Source organism: Nyctereutes procyonoides, unplaced genomic scaffold (genome assembly GCF_905146905.1).
Source record: "Nyctereutes procyonoides isolate TBG_1078 unplaced genomic scaffold, NYPRO_anot_genome, whole genome shotgun sequence".
NCBI lineage: Eukaryota > Metazoa > Chordata > Mammalia > Carnivora > Canidae > Nyctereutes > Nyctereutes procyonoides.
Genome location: NW_026575052.1, coordinates 11,714,898 through 11,735,784, shown reverse-complemented (window position 1 = coordinate 11,735,784; position 20,887 = coordinate 11,714,898). Strand labels below are relative to the sequence as shown.

At 41.3% G+C, this 20,887-nt stretch overlaps 1 protein-coding gene across 2 annotated transcripts; it reads right to left on the bottom strand.

Moving 5' to 3' along the window:
- Positions 1-6,638: 6,638 nt before the first annotated feature.
- On the bottom strand, positions 6,639-20,655 carry PDIK1L (PDLIM1 interacting kinase 1 like). 2 transcript variants are annotated; one of them, XM_055332871.1, is made up of 3 exons: positions 20,501-20,655; positions 17,790-18,091; positions 6,639-10,653 (listed from the first exon to the last, which is right to left on the bottom strand). In XM_055332871.1, exons 2-3 carry the CDS (start codon positions 18,072-18,074, stop codon positions 9,913-9,915), a joined length of 1,026 nt encoding a protein of 341 aa, XP_055188846.1. In that variant the 5' UTR covers positions 18,075-18,091; positions 20,501-20,655; the 3' UTR covers positions 6,639-9,912. The 2 variants fall into 2 exon arrangements, with proteins under 2 accessions (XP_055188846.1, XP_055188845.1); XM_055332870.1 differs by lacking the exon at positions 20,501-20,655 and adding an exon at positions 20,003-20,107.
- Positions 20,656-20,887: the final 232 nt, after the last annotated feature.

The window sequence follows — 20,887 nt, the reverse complement described above, 5'->3', positions numbered from 1 at the left end:
TTTTTCATTTTCATAAATTGGTTCTTTTTCAAGTTTACTACTTCCCAAATACATCAAGCTTCTCTTTTATTTTCTGAACATATTAAGGTTATTTTATATTGTGCGTCTGGTGATTCCGATATCTTTGAAGATCTGTTTCTGCCATCTCAATTCTATGTGTTTTCCCTCATGTGCCTTGTCACCTTGTGTGTTTGGTTCTTTTCTTACCGCGAGCTGCTCACATTGCCTAGAAGTTTGTAGGAATTATTTGAGGCCTGTGTTGACATCAAGTTCCTCCAAAGACAATTTGCATTTATTTCTGTCAATAATGCTCTGGTACTACTAACCCATACCACCTTAAATTAAATTCTTTACTTGAGGATTTTAAGATTACATAAGTAATGTGATTTGACTTCCTATTTGATGAGGGAGCTGGCTTGCAAATTATGAAATTTTTTTTAAGATTTTTATTATTAAGGGGACACCTGGGTGGCTCAGTGGTTGAGCATCTGCCTTTGGCTCAGGGCATGATCCCCGGGGGTCCTGGGATTGAGTCCTGCATTGGGCTCCCCACGGGGAGCCTGCTTCTCCCTCTGCCTATGTCTCTGCCCTTCTCTCTGTTTCTCTGTGTCTCTCATGAATAAATAAATAAATAAAATATTTTTTTAAAAATGATTTTATTTTAATCTCTACACCTAACGTGGGGCTCAAACTCACAACCTAAAGATCAAGAGTCACACACTTTACTGACTGAGCCAGGTGCCCCTCTTTCTCTCTCTCTCTCTTTCTTTCTTTCTTTCTTTCTTTCTTTCTTTCTTTCTTTCTTTCTTTCTTTCTTTCTTTTAGATTTTAATTTATTTATTTGAGTGAAAGAGAGAAAGAGCAAAGAGAGCAAGCACAGGAGCAGGGCAGGAGAGGCAGAGAGAAGAAGCCAACTCCCCACTGAGCAGGGAGCCTGATGTGGGGCTGGATCCCAGGACCCTGAGATTATGACCTGAGCAGAAGGCAGATGCTTAACAGGTGCCCTACAAATTATGAATTCTTAAAGGAAATTTTATTTGCCCCTTTTCCCAGGGCCAGAATTGACATAGGAAGTTTTAACTCTCCTCCCTTTTGGGTGCTAGTATTTGTCTCATATTAGTCCTTGTGCTGTAGTTATAATCCTTTGGGGTCTCATATTAGTGTTCCCATCTTGGCCCTGGGATTTATCTGTCTCCTATATGTCCTATGCAGACAGGGAAGGAGGATGTTATGGTGGGCAGGTGTTGGCAGGCACCCTGAGGGTTAAAGATAATTTGTGCATTACTTTCCATAGTTCCTGGTTTCACTTCATTTTGGGGCAGGGCCATACTCCTAACTTTCATGGCAGCTCAGCAGCATAGTAAAAAAGAATTAAAAAGCACCAACAACCCTCCTTTATACAACATTTTAATTTTTTTCATCAGGAGGGTTATTTAGGTCTCTAATCCACTATATTGTTGGAAAAAAGTTTAAAACATGGATTTCATGATCACAACTCACATTTATTTCATGACATTTTTATAGTCTTCTTACATTTTAATGGTATGAGTTTTATATGGTATGACTGTGTATGTTATTTATAATGACATTTAACTCTTACAACTAAGAGAGGGAGCTATCTTTATGTTTTATTTTATTTTCAGTATAGTTAACGTATGGTGCTATATTAGTTTCAGTTGTACAATATAGTGATTTGACACTTCCACATTTACTATGGAGAGGTAGACATTATTATCTGTTTTTTTTTAAGATTTTATTTATTTATTCATGAGAGACACACAGAGAGAGGGGCAGAGACACAGGCAGAGGGAGAAGCAGGCTCCTGCAGGGAACCCGAAGTGGTACTCAATCCCGGGTCTCTAGGACCATACCCTGGGCTGAAGGCAGGCACCAAACCGCTGAGCCACCCAGGGATCCCCTATTATCTCTGTTTTACAGATAAGGAAATGTAGGCTCTGAGTTTTGCCCAAGGTTTCACCAACCATATGGGTGAACAGGGACTTAGCCATTGATATTCACCCTCCAAAGTTTCTTAGCCTTTGGAAGACATGGGTCCACATATGAATCTGATGAAAGCTCTAGCTCCTCTTCCCCAAAATATGTACATTGATATAATACACTAGAATTGTAGGGGGTTCCAGATGCTACAAAGTCCATCCATGGATAATACCATGGAAGAACCTATGTGTGTTATAATGCTGAGAGTAGATGCTAGCACAAAAAGACACATTAATTTTTTTAGCTTTGATCACAAGTTCATATTCCTCTGCCTGTCTTCAAAGACCCTTCATATTCTGATCCAGCTGTCTTCATCCATTCTTTTTTTTCTGACATACATTCCCTGAAGTAGTCCTTCTGGGCTCTGTTTGTGGCTTGCCTCTGTGTGGGGAGAAGCAGTGACTAAGATTACAGGCTCTCACAGTCTGGGTTCAGATCCTGAGCAAACTGTAGACCACAGGCAGGTTATGTACCACCCTCTCTGTGGCTCTATTTCTTTTCTTTCTTTCTTTTTTTAATTTATTTATTCATGGGAGACACACAGAGAGAGGCAGAGACACAGTAGGAGAACCAGGTTCCTCGCAGGGAGCTGGATGTGGGACTCGATCCCCAGACCCAGAATCACACCCTGAGCCAAAGGCAGACGCTCAATCGCTGAGCCACCCAGGCATTCCTTATTATTATATTTTTGAAACCAAACATTGTCACTTTAGGTTTTTTTTTTTTTTGGTAGTTTCAAGTTTTTATTTCAATTCCAGTTCATTAACATACATAGATTAAATAGTTCTCAAAAGTATTTAAAAAAAGTACTGGGCACACAGTGGTGCTAATTTCTTGAAAGGCAATTTTCCTGTTGCCATTTGAAGAGGGTAATAGTGCGTTCTGTCCTGGAGTCCTAGGGGTTCACTTGTCCCCGTGGAGAGACAAGTGCTTTGCTTTTCAAGTCTGAAGGGTGATGAAATGGCTCAAAGTGTTACAAGATGGAAATAAGCAATCCTACCTACCTCTGCAAAAGTGGGACTTCCTGAGACTGAAGGGGTGGATATGTGGTTGATTTCTTTGAGAATTGAGTTCTAATAGTGACCCATGGCAGTGAGACTTCTGATGGGATGGAATGGGACTCAGGCCTCTGTGTCTGAATAGGGCTGGCCTAGGGATCTGGTCACTAGGCATCTCAGTGGACAGAAGAGGACCAGAGGACTTTCTCCAAGTCTGATGGATAATTCTGGAAAAATTCCCTATAATCTTGACTGTCCTAGAAGGATGAAGGAACGTGACACTTCTTATCTCTTGGTGTCTTTGAGGAAATTTATAACGATACACTGTGTGTTTTGTTTTCTCAACCGAGGGCAGGGATATGTGACCTTTCTTTGTAAATCTCATGATCCTTTCATTAATAATTTTCCATGTTGAATTGAATCATTGAATCTTAGAACTGGAAGGCCTATTAGAAATTATTCCTAGTAGTGCTGACAGTAATTATTATGAAGGCAGAAGACACTTCCCTATTGGACCCTTTGGGTCCTATGTCCCTAAAAGATATCCTGAAGTTGGGAAGTTTCTTGTCTAAGGACCCAGGCCTAGGATGAAAGTGAGACCAGATAAACATGTAATTTATCCTCAAAGAACATTTTCTTCTCCACAGCCCATTGTAGCCCACAGGCACTGACATGCCTTTGGGAAAGACTAGAAAAACCACTGGTATTGATATGGTTAGAGCAGAGGGGTTGAGGGCCCACCAGATCTCAGCCTCAGGAAGTCCTGTCTGCTAAATTGGAAAAGGCATGGCCCAACCAGCCGTTGGAGCAGGCCGATTAGTTTGTGAGCCAGCTGGAGAGGGGCCAGAGCCTCTGCAAACAGAGTAGTCTGACAGATAGACCTAGGCAAGAATGGTTGTTGTCAGTCACTCAACTCCAGCCTGCCCTCGGCCGATTGGTGACTTAGTTTCCCAATATGTTTGGTGTCTATTCTTTTCTTTTCAATGTCCATCCACTCCATGTACCCTGCACCCAGAGTTCTCATGCAGTGTTTCCTGATATGACTTGCATGGTGGTTCTTAGTCTTTTGGGTGTCTTTAAGAATTTGCTAAAAACTATGAACTGTCCCCATGGAAAAATGCATATTCACATAAAATTTTGCTTACAATTCTAGTGGATCCACTGATAAGAATGGATTCCTTTGGTGGATTCTTAAAAAGCCTGGCTCTACAATAACATACCTGATAGTGATTTAATGCATTACACCTCTGTTTCTCAGAAACACAACCTGTGTTCTACTATGAGGCAGACAGTCTGAAGATAGGGACTTGAATTTGGGGTGGGGTGCTGAAACGGGTCTGGGCGTTGGTTGCTAGGAGGTAAGCAAATCTAAAAAATACTACTACCTATGACTTTTCTTCCTACCCCACAGTCTGACCAATACTATTTCAATTGTAATATTTTACCATTTTCACATCAGAATTACTAATACTTAAAAAATACTGTTGAGTGCACGACCTACTGAAATTCTCACTTTATTAATATGGGATGGATCCTAGGCATCAGTTTTTTAAAAATTTAAATGACTTTATTGAAGTATAATTGATGTAAAATAAAGCACATCAAATATAAGTACTGTTTGGTGACTTCTGATATATGTATGAAACTCACGAACATACCCATCATCCCCAAAGTTCCCCCTGAAATCACTGACAAATATTTTCCTGAGGAGAGGATGTAATGCCTTCATCAGATTCTTCCAAAAGGAAAAGAATGAAAGCTACACCTGAAGCCTGGCTTATTGAGAATCCATTCATTCATTCAACATATTGTTTAAATCAGAACACAATGAACAACAATGGCTACCATTTGAGAACTTAATATGCCAGGTACTATGCAAGGCACGTTACAGGTATTTGACCCTTTTTTTTTTTAATTTTATTTATTTATGATAGTCACACACACACAGAGAGAGAGGCAGAGACACAGGCAGAGGGAGAAGCAGGCTCCATGCACCGGGAGCCCGACGTGGGACTCGATCCTGGGTCTCCAGGATCACGCTCTGGGCTAAAGGCAGGCGCCAAACCGCTGCGCCACCCAGGGATCCCCCGGTATTTGACCCTTATAAAAATTCTGAAATGTGCGTATCACCATCTCTGATATAGCAGAGATGTGCTTTAGAAGCTAGGCTGTGATGCCCTCAGTAATACCAAGTTGCCTAACTTCTGCTCAGAACAAGCTAAGGTTGAAATACCAGGGCTGAACAGGAAGTGAAAGAGTGAAGTCAAAGACCTTTTTTTTTTTTTTTTTTTTTTTTTTTAACAATTTCCTTTTGACCAATGAGAAATCATTGCAAAAGAGAAAGTACTGGGATCCCTGGGTGGCGCAGCGGTTTGGCGCCTGCCTTTGGCCCAGGGCGCGATCCTGGAAACCCGGGATCGAATCCCACGTCGGGCTTCCGGTGCATGGAGCCTGCTTCTCCCTCTGTCTGTGTCTCTGCCTCTCTCTCTCTCTGTGACTATCATAAATAAAAAAAAAAAAAAAAGAGAGAGTACTGCCTTTAAATGACGCAAGACGCACTGTGCCCTCAAGAGGTGTGGCGGGAGGTTTTCTCAAGTAGAAGTTATTATCTAACCACAAACCAACTGTCTATCATTACACTGCATTTTAGAGGACATCTATGATTGGTCGACTCAGAGAGCAACATTTGAATTTAAAGAAAAGACCAAAACAACCAGGGGTGTTCCTTCAGTGAGAAAGATAAAGCTTTGTTGTTAGAGAAAACTCCGACTGGAGTCTGAGATTAGGCATTAAAACGCTTACACCGGGGACACCTGGGTGGCTCAGTGGTTGAGCGTCTGCCTTTGGCTCAGGTGGTGATCCTGTGATCCTGGGATCGAGTCCCACATCGGGCTCCCTGTGTCTCTGCCTCTCTGTCTCTCGTGAATAAATAAATCTTAAAAAAAAAAATAAGGACAATTAGCGGCCTTATATACAGTAGTAATTGTGTTTTTTAAAAAAACAAACCCTTACACCAATATTTCATTTTCTCATCAAAAAGCCAGTCTCTATTTTAAAAGATATGTAAACACCACTGAAAAGCTATGTAAACACCATGTGAAGGCTCTTTGTAAACTGCAAGTGATTATGTAAAAGCTAGTAAATGGAAAAAAAAAAACTAGTAAATGCAAGTATTTATAGTTTAAGATGCAATTAAAAAATTAATATCTAAATAGAAAGCAAAATTTGCCTGTCAACAAAGGCTATGCCAGGGGAAGGTGGCAGAGTCAGAAGCAGCCGCAATTCCTGATGCCTTCTTTCCTACTTGTCGCTAGATCACATATAGCACTGTTTTCTTTTTCCCATTTCTCCCTCTGGTGGTCCACTGGACCACTAAGTGCACTGTCTTCAGTACTTGTTTATTCTAGAGAATACAGAATAAAACCTATAAAAGAAAAAAAGCAGGTCAAATGACTTTATAGAAAGGAAACTATGCCTTCAAGTTATGGGTTGAAAAATTACTTCCTCTTGGTACATTTACTATACTTCATTCTGAGTCTGGGATGTATCCTTATCTTAATGAGATAGAAGGATTAATGAAAAAATCATTTATTTCAGGCAGTACAAGTTCTTCTGACAAATACAAGATAGTAAGCATTAAAATTTGAGAACTTGAAATGCTGAAAGAAATTCCTAGAATTCAATAATCTTTTTTCCTCAGCAATCGCTTCTATTACAGAAAGTTTCACCTAATAGGGTGAAAATGACATTGATTCAAATATTATACCCTCTATTTTATGTTCATGAAGTAAAGCACTATAGAACTATACAGAGCCACCAAATTCAACAATATAAAATTTTCAGGGTGGGTTGTTTTTTTGTTGAAACTCACTTTATTAAAAAAAAAACAGTCATGAACAATAAATTACAATCATTTCCCCCTTTTATAAATTCTTCATAAAATATATTTGACAATTTTAAAAGAAAATCTCAAAAGTTGCTTTCATTTTTGAAGTGCTGATGACTTATTTTTTTGACCATTTTGTCATGCTGGTGAATTATTTTGTAGCTGCTACAATAGTTTGATTGATAAACATTTTACAATTAAAAACAACACCAACAACAAAGAGGAAAAAACAGACCAGCAGAAAGAACTATTCAGTGTGCTATTTATCTGATACTTAAACATTTACTTCATCATATTGACAAAGTATCCCTTAGCACCAAAAATCTACAGGAACCCCTTCTTTCTAAGTGACAACTAGTGCAAAATAACATTCTAGGAACTAACTGTACAACCCCATATTTAACTGGCCACAGCTGCCTATAAGCTTATTTGAAATATTTGGTCTTTTTTTCAATTAAGACAAATTTCATAAAACACTATAAACCATGGCAAGAGACTCTGAGGAATAACTGTTTATTGAGTACCTATTATGGGCAAGGCACTGTGCACAAATTTTTGCTTTCATTTTTCCTCTAGCAAATATCCAGGAATTTCCAAGTATCATTAACCTTTTATTTCTTACTCCTAACTGGAAAAGGCCTGTGGCTATATGCCATTTTTAAACTGTCATTTTACCAACTGACCTTTAGTGCTGAGCTCACAGTAGGTACTGAATAAAATACCTTCTGATTGAAAAAACAAAGAATTGGTATCATAGGCTATTTTAGAATACAAGGACTTGAGAAAATTCTATGAGAAACTTCCTGATCACCTTATACCTTTGCTGCCAATGAAAGATTCACTTCACAAGTGAAAACTTTCAAAATAAATGATAATCGTTAACTATTTTAAATGAGGCAAGACCAAAAACTATGTACTTAGGAAACCATGGCTCCAAGTACACAGATATTTGAAGAGCAAATGAAGCACTGGCATACTATCACCTGAATCATCATGAATCTCTGCTCAAGTGCCATGTTATTGATGCAACATTATAATGCTTTTCATTTCCAGTAAGTCAGTCGCCTAGGCCAGATCTGTGTTACAATGATTTGGTGATCCAGAGGGTCAATTATCATGAGGTTCCAGTGTATTCCACCTCTCATTTCCAAAAAATTTCATATATTTATTAGCTTGAAAGTGATGTTAAAAGTATATGATTTTTATTTTAAAAGGTTTCTTTTTTCAAAAAAGGTTTTATCTTAATAAAACCTTTCAGTCCAAATTTTAAACTTCCAGACCAAGTAACGCATAGTTCAGAAATTTTATATACTTTTAATTTTTTGTGCTTTTTTTACCTTCTCTAGTTTCCAAACACATTTTAAATAAGGAAAGAATTATGATACCAAAATTCCAAAAATTATGGATGTTCCAAAAAGCTGGGGAGACACACTGGGTGTCAACTACACTTTAATTAAAAACAAAAAACCTTAGGGAAAAAAAAAAGCTGAGGAGACCGCAAACTATTAATGATTTCAGTATTATAATACTTTTTTTTTTAACTTTGACCAAAGATTCTAGTGCTTTATAAAGACTAACCTAGATGCAATGGTCTTAAAGTCTATCTAACCTTAAAGGCTAATATTCTGTTTTAGCAAAACTTTCCTTAGAAAGTTTATCTATCTGCATTTATAGGAAAACAAATCGGAGACAACCATATAGGGTTAAAAATCAAAATAATTCAATTAGAGTAACAGTCTACTGGTTTTTGACATAGACCATACCAAGTGACTGTATAAAATCAATAACTTGAAAGTTTCTACTTGAAAGATATAGTTGATGTGACAATATTTTATCCATCTGCCACACTGTATAGGTATCATCTCCCCACTTTAGAAAAAGGTGATCAACATTTAACACAACCATATCATCATTACTGTGTTAAATTAGACAAGAGAAAACAGCATTAGTGCCAAAATGAAAGGAATTCCAGTGATTAAACAAGAGACCATATCAGAGCAGGCAATGTGAGGGTGGAGCTCATTTGATTTCTTCAACTTTATGCTGAGGCTTAGACAGTCTTAAAATTAAAACTTAATATATCAAGTAGGATAGTTCATATATATTGCAGAGGAATCCTGTGTTCAGATTCATATCAGATTGCAGATGTTCAAGTGCAGACATGTTCCAGTGCAGTGGTTCAATTGGTTAATTAAATGCTTGGTTACCTAAAGAAGGTATGACTGAATCAAGGTCCTTGCCAACCTGCTACCACATGATTGCATGGCTAATGCAACTCCTGCAGCTATAGGGCACTGGAGAGCTCAAACATACTTCAGCAGCTTTGGATCACTTAATTTTGTTTATGCTTAATTGGATAATTTTAGACCCTCCAAATGATGCCTTAAAAAAAGCTGTATAATATTACAAAAATAAAAAATGTAGTATGATTTCATTAGAGGGAGGGACAGGGTAGGAAGATGAGGGAAGGTTCTTTTATTTTTCATCACTGATTTCACCAGCAAATCTCAAAAACCCAAACCTACATCAAATAATTTAAACAGAAGTGGCATTTTCTTCATATGGAATGCAAAATGCACACATTCACATACTTACATATACATAAATATATACATATATGTTTCCTTTACAAAGCTTCAAAGGTTGCATTACCAGCATGCAAACCTCTTCTTCCATGGAAATTCCTAATACTGACAAGGAATGTCTAAAATACTTAAGAGACTTATTTCCAGAAAACTGGACTTTCTTCTCTTCTTGGCTCTTAGAGAATTTTCCTGCCAAACTTCTACCAATGATCATTTTAAAAAATGTACACCCACATTGGCAATACACATTTAAAACATACTAACAAAATGGCCAGCTTGGACTTAAGAAAAACGAGGAAAAAAAAAGAACACCCCACAATAAAATCTAAACCCTTAGAAGGTGGAGTTTAGCTTTTTATATTCTTTTTCAGCCACATTATGTTGTTGCATCACTGTTAAAACATAAGCAGCATATCATCCAAGATATTTGCAAACAATATATGTGTCACGTTTCCCAGCTGTTATCTTTAAATGCAATTTGTACTAATCTGAGTTCTAGTTCAAAAGCATCTGGACGATCCTGAGGGTTTGCAGCCAGCATTTCCTTAATCAGTTGTTTCATTCGCCCATTCATAGACTTCTTCTTCACAGGAATGAGAAGTTCCATTTTGGGATTTTCCAGAAGCGCCTCTCCAACAGGCACAATCTCAGTTCCTTGTTTTACATAACTCCCCAAGAGTTCCTTCTTTGTCTCTGTGTCTATGAATGTGATCCTTTCCAGCATTGCCCAGATGATAATCCCCAGAGCAAAGATGTCAGCTTTTGCTGTGTAATGTCCCTCCCACACTTCAGGAGCCATGTAGAAATCTGTTCCACAGGCTGTGGAAAGGAAACACTTGTTTACACTGACAGGTTCTTCTGGGTTCTGCCCAGAGGCTGAACAAACTTTACTGAGACCAAAATCGGCCACTTTCAGTGTGGGTTCCAAGTCACTGGTATCCAACCTGCTTTGCGAAATCAGGATGTTATCAGGCTTAAGATCTCGGTGGATGATCTGGTTTTTATGCAAGAAAGCCAGAGCACTGCTCAGCTGAAGCATAAAGCTGGTGTTAGTTTTACGGTTGGGTTTCCTGGACAACAGATACTCATTCATATCTCCGCCGTCACAAAAATCCATCACAAACCACAAGTAATAGGCGCTTCTGGGATCAAAGGCAATTTCTCCTTTTAATGAAGTCTCTACAAGCTATAAGAGGGGAAAAAAGGATTACAATCATGTGCAGTTTATACAATTCAGCTACAGAAAAAGAATAACTGGTTTAGTTGGACTCCTTATTTTATTGATTGATTTATTTATTTATTTTTTTTTATTTTTTTTTTTTAATTTTTATTTATTTATGATAGTCACACACACAGAGAGAGAGAGAGGCAGAGACATAGTCAGAGGGAGAAGCAGGCTCCATGCACCGGGAGCCTGACATGGGATTCGATCCCGGGTCTCCAGGATCGCGCCCTGGGCCAAAGGCAGGCGCTAAACCGCTGCGCCACCCAGGGATCCCTGATTGATTGATTTAAAGATTTTATTTATTTAAAGTATTTATTTATTTATTTATTTATTTAAATATTTTATTTATTTATTCATAGACACACACACACACACACACACACACACACACACACACAGGCAGAAACACAGGCAGAGGGAGAAGCAGGTTCCATGCAGGGAGCCTGACGTGGGACTCTAAACCGCCGAGCTACCCGAGCTGCCCGGACTCCCAATTTTAAATGGAAAATCCATGAATGTTTTATTTGGTCAGTGCTTTCATATGTGCATTTTATTTTAAATTTCAGTACTTCAAACTGTTACTTTGCCCCTAATGAATACATACCAAATCTCTAAGTCAAAAGAGGTAAAAGCATATTTAAAAATAGCTTTAGAAAAAAAAAAAAAAATAAAAATAGCTTTAGGAACACCTGGCTGGCTCAGCTGGTAAAGCACGGGACTCCTGATCTCAAGGTCATGAGTTCAAGCCCCACGTTGGGCATAGAGCTTACTAAATCATAAATAAGTAAATAAATAAATGCTTTATTTTGAAAAGTGTCCAACTGACTATATATTTTCTGCATGTGTTAATGGAGCTAAACTCTACCTACATAGCCAATAGCTTCATGAAAAAACTGGTATTTCAGCAGCTATACCTGGGAGATTGCCAGTTGGTGTATAAACATCAATTAGGAAGTTCTATTCAGGGGATCCCTGGGTGGCGCAGCGGTTTGGCGCCTGCCTTTGGCCCAGGGCACGATCCTGGAGGCCCGGGATCGAATCCCACATTGGGCTCCCGGTGCATGGAGCCTGCTTCTCCCTCTGCCTATGTCTCTGCCTCTCTCTCTCTCTCTCTCTCTCTCTCTCTGTGACTATCATAAATAAATAAAAAAATTTAAAAAAAATTAAAAAAAAAGGAAGTTCTATTCAATTAAGCTGCCTAAAATATGTTTCTTGTTCATTGGACATACACCATCAACATTATATAATCTGTAAAATTCAGAGAAAAATGATGAAGGAACATTAGTTGTTTCAGAAATAAAGCCTTCCTGTAGTCACTGATAAAAATAAAAACTGCCATTATAACTTCATAAACTTCTATAGGCAGAATGCAAATATATCAGCAATCTCTATCACTGGATAGCTTCTAAAAACCAATTTATAAAAAACATATTTACATTTTAATATAAAAATTCAAATATAAGTTTGTATATTTCTTTGTTACAAGCTGAAAACCTAGAATAAATCACTATTTTATCATTATCAAATTATAACTATTACCTAAAATTCAAGAATATTGATTACTTCACCAAATATGAACTACCATTTTAAAATACAGCATATAGTGCTTTGAAAACATTTGTCCCATGGTGCCTTTTCAGACCCACTGAATAAAAACTCAGTAGGGAAGCTGGAGAGTTGTTGAAGAATGAATGAACTAATTTTACATTTAAATCTACTAGTACTTCCTCTTGTCATTTTGGAGGGCAGACGCAAAGAACACCTTTTCACAACTCCCCCAATGGCAAACAGCTGTAATTACAACGGTCTGCAGATGTCTTTTGCATGCATTTTCTTTGTTGCATGTGTTTGCCAGTGAGCCAGAAAATGAAAGACTAGAAAGTTACAGATCACACAATTATTTACCAGATGCACTGTTAACTAAATATGCTGAGATTAAAGACCAGTGCCATCACTCTTACTTCATTTCTTCTCATCTTCTGTATTTACTCTCAAAAGCAAACTTCATGCAGAGTTCCAGCATTCAAAGAATGACTTAGAGTAAGGGCAGACAGTAAATATTTTAGGCTTAACAAGTCACATAAGGTCTCTGTTCCATATTCTTCCTTTTCTTTCTTTTTCTTAAACTCTTTAAAAATGTGAAAACTAGTTTTATCATCTGGGCCACATAAAAACTGCTTGAGGGCAACAGTTTAAGGGCCACTGGTTGAGAGATACAGAAGTACAGAGCCCAATCCACTTATTTCCCTGTGTAGAGGATGTCATCAGCCATTGGTTCTCTTGCCTAAAGTCCTTCAACAGCTTCCCTATTCTCTTAGGATACAGTTTAAGCTCTTTAACATGGGCTGTGGGATTCTCTGACCCTGCTGATCTTTCTGGTCTCATTTAAAACAACTCTCCAGGTATAGTAGTCTTACTATTTTCTTTCAATTCTTAGAATGCTTTGTACTTTTTGCTTCAAGACATTTGTATGTCAGTCCTTTCTGGCTGGAAAGTCTTCTCACTCACATGGCTCACTCCTCTTTAACCTTCAAGTTTTAGTTGTAACAGTTCATAATTCCTAAATCCTCAATTTATGTCAGGGTCTCTTTCATATGCTCCTATATCCTTCTGTACCTCTCATTCATGATACTTAGCACAAGTGATACAGACTGGCCATTAAATTCTTATGTTGAAACTGTAACCTTTGTTAATTACTTTGCACTTTCTCCTAGATGAGTTTTTTAGCTATTAGGAACTGACTTAATCATTCAGAACAAGGAAAATATCTAGAAAAACAAAAATTTGTGTAAGGAATGGAGAAGGCCATGCATAGGGACTCTGTGGTCATACTATAGATTTGTTTTTACTAGATATAAATTTAGAGAAGGCACTTGCTTATTAATAAGTGTGTTGGTCAATGTTTTTTTATTTTAATTTAATTAAAAAAATTTAAAGATTTTAAAATTCATTTTGGGGAGAGAGAAACAGAGGAAGCACAAGGAGGGGGAGAGGCAGAGAGAGAGAGAGAGGGAGAAGCAGACTCCCCGTTGAGCTGGCAACTCCATATGAGGCTCAATCCCAGGACCTGGAAATCATGACCTGAGCTGAAGGCTAATGCTTAACCATCTGAGCCACCCAGGTGCCCTGATCAATGTCTTGTTAACTAAGTAAGTCCATAGAAAAGACAATTTTCATAGAGGTACTATTACTGAGTACTTCCTATGTGCCAAATATTATACCTGTATCATCTCTAATTTTTTTTAATTTTATTTATTTATTTATGATAGTCACAGAGAGATAGAGAGGCAGAGACACAGGCAGAGGGAGAAGCAGGCTCCATGCACCGGGAGCCTGATGTGGGATCCCGGGTCTCCAGGATCACGCCCTGGGCCAAAGGCAGGCGCCAAACCGCTGCGCCACCCAGGGATCCCAGCCACCCAGGGATCCCAATGTATCATCTCTAATTTTGACAACTTCCATGGAAGGTAAAAATTATTATTCATTTTTTAAAAAAAATATTATTCGGGATCCCTGGATGGCGCAGCAGTTTAGCGCCTGCCTTTGGCCCAGGGCGCGATCCTGGAGACCCGGGATCGAATCCCACGTCGGGCTCCCGGTGCATGGAGCCTGCTTCTCCCTCTGCCTATGTCTCTGCCTCTCTCTCTCTCTCTCTCTCTCTCTGTGTGACTATCATAAATAAATAAAAAAAATTATTATTCCTATTATACATTTGAAGATACAGATGCTGGAAGAGATGAGTTAATTAGCTAAGATCATACAGCTAGCAAAATGCTATAAGTCAAACACAGGCCTATCAGGCCTTAAAAGATAAAGGAGAGTACTCAATAAAGAGGTGCTTTAGATTAAAAAAAAAAAAAAATCGGGACGCCTGGGTGGCTCAGGGTTGAGCATCTGCCTTTGGCTCAGGATGTGATCCTGGGGTTCTGGGATCGAGTTCTGCATCAGGCTCCCTGCGAGGAGCCTGTTTTTCTCTCTGCCTGTGTCTGTCTGTCTCTAATGAATAAATAAAATCTTAAAAAAAAAAAAGACTAAAAAAATAATTGAGTCAAGTTTGGAAGTACTTTACATCTTATTATTAAGTAATCTCTACACCCAACATGGGGCTCAAACTTACAACCCTAATATCAAGAGTTGTGTGCTTTACCAACTGAGCCAGCCAGGTGCCCTAATACTTTACACTCTAAAGTCTAGAAAGACTACCTAATGCCTAATTACTATAAAGGTTGCTTGATCTCAAGGATACCATCGGCACGAAGTCACATATTTATCTATTTCATCTAAAAAATATGTATGTATGTATGTATTTATTTATTAATTATAGAAATAGAGGCAGAGACACAGGAGGAGGGAGAAGCAGGCTCCATGCCAGGAGCCCGATGTGGGACTTGATCCCAGGACTCCAGGATCGCACCCCGGGCCAAAGGCAGGCGCTAAACTGCTGAACCACCCAGGGATCCCTCTTTTTTTAAGATTTTATTTATTTTTTCATGAGAGATAGAGAGAGAGAGAGAGAGGCAGAGGGAGAAGCAGGCTCCATGCAGGGAGCCTGACATGGGACTCAATCCCAGGTCTTCAGGATCACACCCTGGGCCAAAGATGGCACTAAACCACTGGGCCACCAGGGCTGCCCTATTTACTCATTTTTTAAAGATTTTATTTATTTGAGAGAGAGAGAGTTCAAGAGCACAAGCATGGAGAAGGGGGGAGGGGCAGGGGCAGAAGAAGAGGGAGAAGCCGACTTTCCACTGAGCAGGGACCCAATGCTGGCTTGATCCCCATCCCAGGACACTGGGATCATGACCTAAGCAGAAAGCAGACCTTCAACTAACAGCCATCCAGGTGCCCTCTAAGTCATATATTTATTTATTTTATTTACTTATTTTAAATTTATTTTTTTAAAGATTTTATTTATTTATTTATTTATTTATTTATTTATTTATTTATTTATTTATTTATTTATTTATTTATTTATTTATTTGGGGGGGGTGCAGGCAGAGACACAGGCAGAGGGAGAAGCAGGCTCCATGCAGGGAGCCCGACATGGGACTCGAACCCGGGTCTCCAGGATCATACCCTGGGTCGAAGGCGGTGCTAAACCGCCGAGCCACCTGGGCTGCCCTAAATCATATATTTAAATATCTTTGTAGACCAAAAGAGATTGTACATCTTGTCTCCAAAATTCAATGCAAAGTTCATCAAGGTTCTATTCACTTTTAAGAGGGAATGCAGTAAGAATGTTTCTAATATTTTCTATCAGTGCAACTTACATACTAAGCACTTTTAGAAAAGTAAATAATAAATGGAATAGAGGCTAAATAGTTGTGCTTAATAGTCACTGCCTTAAGAGGTAAAACTTCAGGACATAGCATGCTAAAACTGCAATATAAATTAGGTTCTCGGGGATCCCTGGGTGGCACAGCGGTTTGGCGCCTGCCTTTGGCCCAGGGCGCGATCCTGGAGAACCGGGATCGAGTCCCACGTCGGGCTCCCGGTGCATGGAGCCTGCTTCTCCCTCTGCCTGTGTCTCTGCCTCTCTCTCTCTATCATAAATAAATAAAAATTAAAAAAAAATAAATTAGGTTCTCAAGATTGGTATTTATTCACCATATAATGAAACCAGCAAGTTTCTAATTACACAGATTAATGTGTTTATTTTCTTTGTTGTTCCTAGTCCAAAAGCTTTTGTTGTTTTAAAATCATACTTCTGAACCTTGAGGGTAAAATTCTGAATTTAAACATACTAATGGAACGTTGTTTCTTTTCCAAGAATGACTGGACTTGGAATTTTTTCTCTGGTCTTTAACTAACAATGTCTTAAGTATCTTTTCTCTTCAGCAAATATAGACCTCCTAGAGATTTTGATCTATGCCAGAAGCCAACCTTAAACAAACAAACATTTTCTGTTTTCCTATGTTAATGCTTTCCCCAGGTCTACAAAAAGTAACTTGAGAGCAAGAGTAATTTGGAAGTTAAGGGAACAAAAGTTTTAGCAGTCAGATACAGTCCTACATTCAGCTCCCAATTGTGCCATTTGCTGTATATGTGACTTGCATAGATTATGTATTCTAAGCCTCTGATTCTTCATCTATAATGATGATAATAATAGTACTATCCTCATAGGATTGTTCTGAGCAGCTACCTTTAAAATACTTAGTAGAGGGGCACCTGGGTGGCTCATTGGTTGTTTGCCTTCAGCTTGGAGCAACATCCTGTAGTTCCGGGATTGAGTCCCACATCCGGCTCCTTGCATGGAGCCTGCTTCTCCTTCTGCCTATGTCTCTGCCTCTCTCTCTGTGTCTCTCATGAATAAATAAATAAAATCTTTTAAAAATAAAAAACAAAACACTTAGCAGAGTGTGGAACTGAGTAGGAACCCAAATGTTAGCTCTTAGCACTATTAATAACATTCTAGTGTTGGGACACCTGGGTGGCTCAGCGGCTGAGCATCTGCCTTTGGCTCAGGGCATGCTCCTGGGGTCCCAGGATCAAGTCCCACATGGGGCTTCCTGCATGGAGCCTGCTTCTCTATGTCTCTGCCTCTTTTTCTCTATGTCTCTCATAAATAAATGATATCTTAAAAAAAAAAAAAACATTCAAGTGCCATGCCATATACTTCATGAAAATTAACTAGAGTTGCATGGTTAAGAAACCACACAATCCTCTAAAATAGAGGCGGCTTATATTCAAACCAGATTTATTTAAAAATGCCCAATTATCTATATGGGTGCTGCTGATTGTGGAGTTTTTCCTTTTCTTCTGGCTTCAGTTAAAAAAAAATTGATTTCAAATAGGTGAATTTATTAGACTCTAATCTCGATCACTTCTCTAGCTCCTATGTTGTCCCATTCCCATGCAGACTGGCAAGTATCATGGCATAACAGGTGGCTTATGTTATTTTTAGGTATTTGCATCACAGGTTTAAATAAAACCTTGTTTTAAAGAAAACATCTACTCAGTTCTTGGCAGACCCTTACCTACTCCTAACTATATAAACACCTGTATTTAAAGTAAAAGTTCACACAACACTTTTGTTCCTCTTCTTGCTGACCAATGTGAAGTTCAAGTCATTTCTATTTCCCATTAACCACACATACCTGTAAATAAAGGGAAGAATTAGAGCCGTGGGACATTTTTTGCACCATCCCATCTTTTTGTAGGATGCATTCCTCCAAGTGAATCACATTTGGATGTTGGCTCTTGATACTGCTTAGTGCCCAGAACTCACGCAGGGCTAGTTCAACATTTTCAGGTGCATGGCATCGAATTTTCTTCACTGCCACCCGTGCAGAGGTCTTTCTGATGACTGCTTCATACACAACACCGTAACTGCCTCGGCCTACCTCCCGTATTAGATCGTACTTTGGCTGGCTACTCACCATCTTCAAGGTCAAAGTTTCTGGAAAATCAACAAAGTGCTCTGTTGAAATTAAGTATACTTACTGGTTTGTATACCTTCTTATGTATGATTTAATTATCTGTCTCACTGTTTGCAATGCTTGAAAAAGATTTGTTATATCATGGGCAAATCTAAATATTTGAATAATAATAATAAAGCAGCTAACACTTTGGTATTACTTACCATGTATCAGGAACTGTTCCAAGCACTTTTAATCCTCAAACAATATTATGAAATAGATATTATTACAATCATTTTATAGTTGAGAAAACTAAAGCACGAAGAATTTAAGCAACATGCCTAAGGTCAAACAGCTACTAACTGGTAGACCTGGGTTTTGAAACCTGGCCACTTGGCTCTGACATTCATAACCATAACCATTACACTATACTGCCTCTTGCACAAACTGCTTCAAAATATTACTGTTAAAAATAAACCAAAGAATTCATCATTCTTATAATGAGCACTCCACTGCTTCTCCTTGAAGCTGACACACACAAAAGTTCATAAACATGTCAAAACAAAAAAAAAAAAAAAAACCCTCTCACAGTTAGAAATATAACTGGCTTGTGCTTAGGGACTGAAAGTGAACCAGGTTACATATAGAACTGAAAATATGTAGGTTTTTTTTTTAAAGTAAACAAACTGTATATGTCCCTATTTTAATTTTGTTATTTCTCATTTCTTGCAAAATAAATGAAGTTTGTGGAGAAAAAAATGGTCCTTTAAAAATAAAGCAAAGCTACTTAGAATATTGTTACCTTTCTGTTGTTAAACAACACCTATTTAGATGTAGGCCATTTTTGCCACCAAAAACTGTCCTCTATATGATGGGGCTCTTGGACAGAGTGCTTTCAAATTCAACTTGATAAATCATTTAAAGGCTTAGAAGCAAAGGCCTGACACAGAAATGCTGGTGAGTTGAATCAAGAAATTCTGAAGTGTGCCACCTCATTCTCCAAAGAATGTTAAAATTCTCACGAGTTTCTGGAACAGATTCTCATTTGTAGATTGCCACGATGGGCAAGAGATTGTACAATCTTTATAGCGTGCAGTTTGGAGAGGAGGGGAAGAAGCTATTGACTCTTGAGCTTGAAAACTTGGGTACAGCTACTTTAAGTCCACAGGACGGATTTAATAAAGAAAATGAAAGCTTCTGAGATTACTTCTTGGTCCCACTTCCTCTAACTGGAACCCCCTTCAAATTCCTGCCGCAAGTCCTAGCGTCTGTTGCCCTGCCACGGACGCCTTGCCCCAGGTCCACCCAAGGCGCTCTCCCCTGCTCCCCGTGGAGCGCCAATCACTCTGCAGCTCAAAGCGGCTCGTCTCCTGCAAGCTGTCCCATGGCCACGCGCGAAAGAGCACCCGAGTAAGGGGGAGGGGGCGTTCACGAAGCCCCTGGACGCGAGCCCCCGCGGCCGGCCGGCCGGCCCTTCCCCGGCCTCCCGCGGGCCCCGCCGAGCCCGCGCACGGCCGCCGGCGGGCCAGGCCACACACCTGCCGGCCCGGGAAGGGCCAGTCCCGGGCAGAGGTGTTGCCCGACGCGGCGGCTCAGCGCCCCGCTCATTGGCCGAGTATCAGGCCCTCCCCCTCCCCGGCGGCGTCCAGAGGAAACCCGGAGGGGATCCTCCCGAGGCCCTTCACCCCGAGGAGCCAGTCCCGCGGTGGCCCCAACTCCTCGGGGCTGGCGGCTGAGGCCCGGGGCCTGGGGAGGAGCCCAGGGGCAGGAGAGGAGGCCGCAGCTGGCGCCGGTGGCCTGAGGGGTGCGGGCCGGAGGCCTGAGCAGCGCGGGGCCTTCCCTAGGATGACTCCGCTGACAGGTCTGTGACAGGCCTCCCGGGGAGGGAGGCGCATGCAGGGTCCTCGGCTCTGCAGCAGGGCCTCAGTGCCAGGCCTGAGGGCCAGATTTACCTCAGGGTAGCCGCCGCCGCTTCTCCCTCTCACGGGCCCTGCAGGCCGCCATTATCGGGCAGCTCGCGCCTCAGCCGCCGCGGCCTCCAGTCAGAGACCGGCGCGCGCCCCCGTGGTGCGCGCGGACACACCCCCTTACGCCGTGCGGCCCCGCCCCCCTCCGGCTTTCCGTAGCGCGAGCCGGGACGCCGAGCGCCGTCCCTATTGGGCGCGCGCCCCGCGCTCCGCCAGCCTCCTCCCTCTCCCGTGGCTCGCGGGAGCCGGGAGTCGCCGAAGGTGTGCGCGCCCCGGAACGCACCACTAGTGCCCCTCCCTGCAGGGGTGGCCGGGCCCGGGAACGGGGAGGCCGCTGCCCGCCGGGGCTCGGTCACCGTCCAGCCGCAGCGAGCGCGCAGGGCCCGCGGCCCCGGGGGACAGTCTGCGGCAGCAGGTCCGGGCCTGGGGGTGCGCGCGCCCGGCGCGCCTCCCCGCTCCCTCCCCGCCCCCCTTCCCACCTACCGAGCTGCGGGCAGGTGTGCGGGGGTCGCTGGGGCGGAACGCCTGGTGCATCTTCTTGGGTTCGGGCCTGGGGTTCCTGCGGGCCGCGGAGCTGTTCGGCTGGCCCGCGGGGAGGCGCGGCCCGAGCTGGGAGGCCTGGCGTCCGCCCCGCCGGGAGGGAGGCTGCACCTTTTGTCAGAGTCACTGAGCCATGTCTGCGGACGGTGTAGTTGCCCAGGCGGCGGCGGCGCGGGACTGGGTGCGATCATCTGGGAGGGCGCCGTCCCCTGCCCCGCCGGCGCGGTGGTATCTCCCTTAAAGAAGCCGGCGCCTCATTGTTCCCGGGCCGCGGCCGCGGGGAGTCGGGGGCGCCCTGCCCGGCGCGGGGCGGGAGGGACGACGGCGCCC